The sequence below is a fragment of the Eurypyga helias genome, unplaced genomic scaffold (assembly GCF_000690775.1).
Source record: "Eurypyga helias isolate BGI_N326 unplaced genomic scaffold, ASM69077v1 scaffold27878, whole genome shotgun sequence".
NCBI classification, from domain to species: Eukaryota; Metazoa; Chordata; class Aves; order Eurypygiformes; family Eurypygidae; genus Eurypyga; species Eurypyga helias.
Window position 1 is genome coordinate 2,901 of NW_010267976.1, and position 2,510 is coordinate 5,410.

Sequence of the window (2,510 nt, forward strand, 5' to 3'; positions counted from 1 at the left end):
TCTCTTCCTGATCTTGGAAGAGGCAGTCCGAGGAGGAGAGAATAACTCGGGGGCTTCTCTGTTGAGTGTGGGTTTCTGCTGCCTGAGGGAAAGCGGAATCACTTTGTTTTTGTCACTGCAGAACTTTCACCTGATTGACTTCAACGTGCTGACGGTGACAACAATCGTCCTGGCACGCCGGCTGATCGGTGCTATTGTGAAGGAGGTAAAGTCCCCAGGCAGATCTCGGAACTGTTCCTTCCCCTCAGGAAAAATGTAGAGCTGTGAGTCCCTTTTGTGGTTCCAAACTCTCATCCTTTCCTAAAGGGCTTTGTGCTGTGTCCCAGGTCAGAAACCTGGGCACGGATTCCAGTGGGAAGAGCAGAAATGAGCTCTCAGGCCATTGCTCAGGACTCTGTCCTGATTGTTCCCGAGCTGCCGCCTCAACCAGGCTGCGGTAATTCTGCTTCCTCCTCGTGGAGAGCCGCGCTCGGCTCTTCTCCTGCTCTCCTGGTCACTCGAGGCCCTGGGTTCTGGAGCATCCAGGCTGGAGAAGGCCTCCCCTCCCTGGTGGCAGTCAGGGCGAGCCTTTCACTCGCCCTTCGTGCCGATGACGTGGGTTTTACAGGCCGAGTGCTGCTCATCTGCCGTTTGCGTCCTGCAGGAAGAGCGAACTCCTCTCCCTCCGCCCAGCTCTTTCTTCTCTCCCCGCAGGCGTCACAGAGCGGCAAAGTCTCGCTGCCGCGCTCTGTTTTCTTGGTGATCACTCGGTTTGCTGTTCTCACCGGCACAGGCTGGAGTTTGTGTCGGTCGATAATTCACCTGTTCAGAACCTACTCCTTCCTGAACCTCCTGTTCCTCTGTTACCCGTAAGTACCTCTGTCGCTTGTCTGTGCTTCCTGATGGTGCTTCATGCAGAGGGTGTTGAAGCCTCAAAGTAAAACACTCGATTACCTGGTGACAGACCCTCGACTACCCTTTTCCCTCTTGCTGCGTCACATTTCTTCTTCCGGGCCGGGCGTGTCGTTAACGTTTACCCACATTTCGGCTTTAGTGTGAGCATGAATTACTAGTTCAGTGCCTGGGGGGGCTACAAGAAAGCTGGGGGGGCTTTTCCCACGGGCAGGGAGTGACAGGACAAGGGGTGATGGGTGTGAACGGAAAGAGGGAGATGGAGATGGGCCATCAGGAAGGAATTCTTCCCGCAGAGGGTGGGGAGGCACTGGGACAGGTTGCCCAGAGAAGCTGTGGATGCCCCATCCCTGGAAGTGTCCAAGGCCAGGCTGGATGAGGCTTGGAGCAACCTGGGCTATGGAAGGTGTCCCTGCCCATGGCAGGGGGTGGGACTGGATGGGCTTTAAGGTCCCTTCCCACCCAAACCATTCCGTGGTGCTATGGGTTGCTTGTGTTCCGCGGGAAGGAGGTGTGCTCTTCTGTGGAACCCTCCTCTTCGGTTCACCTTGGCCCTTGGGTGCCTCTGCCAGGGGGTGAATCAAACAGCTTCCCTGCTTCCTGCTGCCGACCCGGGGAAGCCAGGTCTGTTTCCAGTCAAGAGGTGGAAACTGCTCCCTGCTCTCCGGCAGATGCCGATGCTGGAGGAAGCATCTCCTAAAGATGCGAGACGTGGTGCTGGTGTTTGAGGCTGGCAAAGCTCTTTTCCGGGGTTTATATGGGTGCCGTTTGGGGGGTGGGGGGTGCTGCTGCCCTGCTGGCAGCAAAGGCGCTGCACGGCCAGCTCCTGTGGATAACCGCCTTCCCGCACTTTGCTGCTCCAGGTTTGGCATGTACATTCCCTTCCTCCAGCTGAACTGTGACTTTCGGAAGACGAGCCTCTTCTCCCAGGTGGCCAACATCGGTCCCAGAGAGACCGGCGAGGTGAACTCGCGGGGCCGGGACTACCTGACCGTCCTAAAGGAGACCTGGAAGCAGCACACGCGGCAGATGTACGGCATGGAGGCCATGCCCACGCACGCCTGCTGCCTCTCCCCGGATCTCATCCGCAACGAGGTGGAGTACCTGAAAATGGACTTTAACTGGCGGATGAAGGAGGTGCTGGTGAGCTCCATGCTCAGTGCCTACTACGTGGCCTTCGTGCCGGTCTGGTTCGTGAAGGTGAGCGAGGGCCGCGCTGCGGCTGTTTCTCCAGGCCTGGGACTGGCTGGGAAGGATTCTGGGGGGATGGACGTGGGGTTGTGGATGAGGTTTGGATCTCACTTGGTGCTTAGCGTGGGAGAGGGCTGGTCTGCGTGCAGCTGCGTCAAACCCCTTCACAGAGGCTGCGTGAAAGGAAAGAAGCAAAACCAGGTTTTGCAACCAGGTTTAACTCTGCTTAAACTCCAGATAATGGGGGGTGGCGTTGTCCTGGGAAAGCGTATCCAGGCTGTCCTGAGTGCGCATCCTTCTGTTAGGGAGTGGTGTCTTCCTCCTGCCTCTCCTCCCGATGGACTGCCAGGCCGACTGTCCCTTGGCCCGCTGATCTGTGAGGAGAGAGCCTCGGGACGAGGGGCTGCACTGTAACGAGGGAGGATTCG

The 2,510-nt window shown here is 57.8% G+C and overlaps 1 protein-coding gene across 1 annotated transcript in view; it reads left to right on the forward strand.

The window, feature by feature from the left end:
• Positions 1–2,510, forward strand: part of TMEM39B (transmembrane protein 39B) — a gene marked incomplete at its 5' end in the record, with an annotated part of 4,680 nt that overhangs the window by 1,718 nt on the left and 452 nt on the right. The window contains 3 exons of the mRNA XM_010157615.1: positions 122–205; positions 694–848; positions 1,755–2,091. Coding sequence (XP_010155917.1) covers positions 122–205; positions 694–848; positions 1,755–2,091 — 576 coding nt within the window. The remainder of the gene's footprint in view (positions 1–121; positions 206–693; positions 849–1,754; positions 2,092–2,510) is intronic.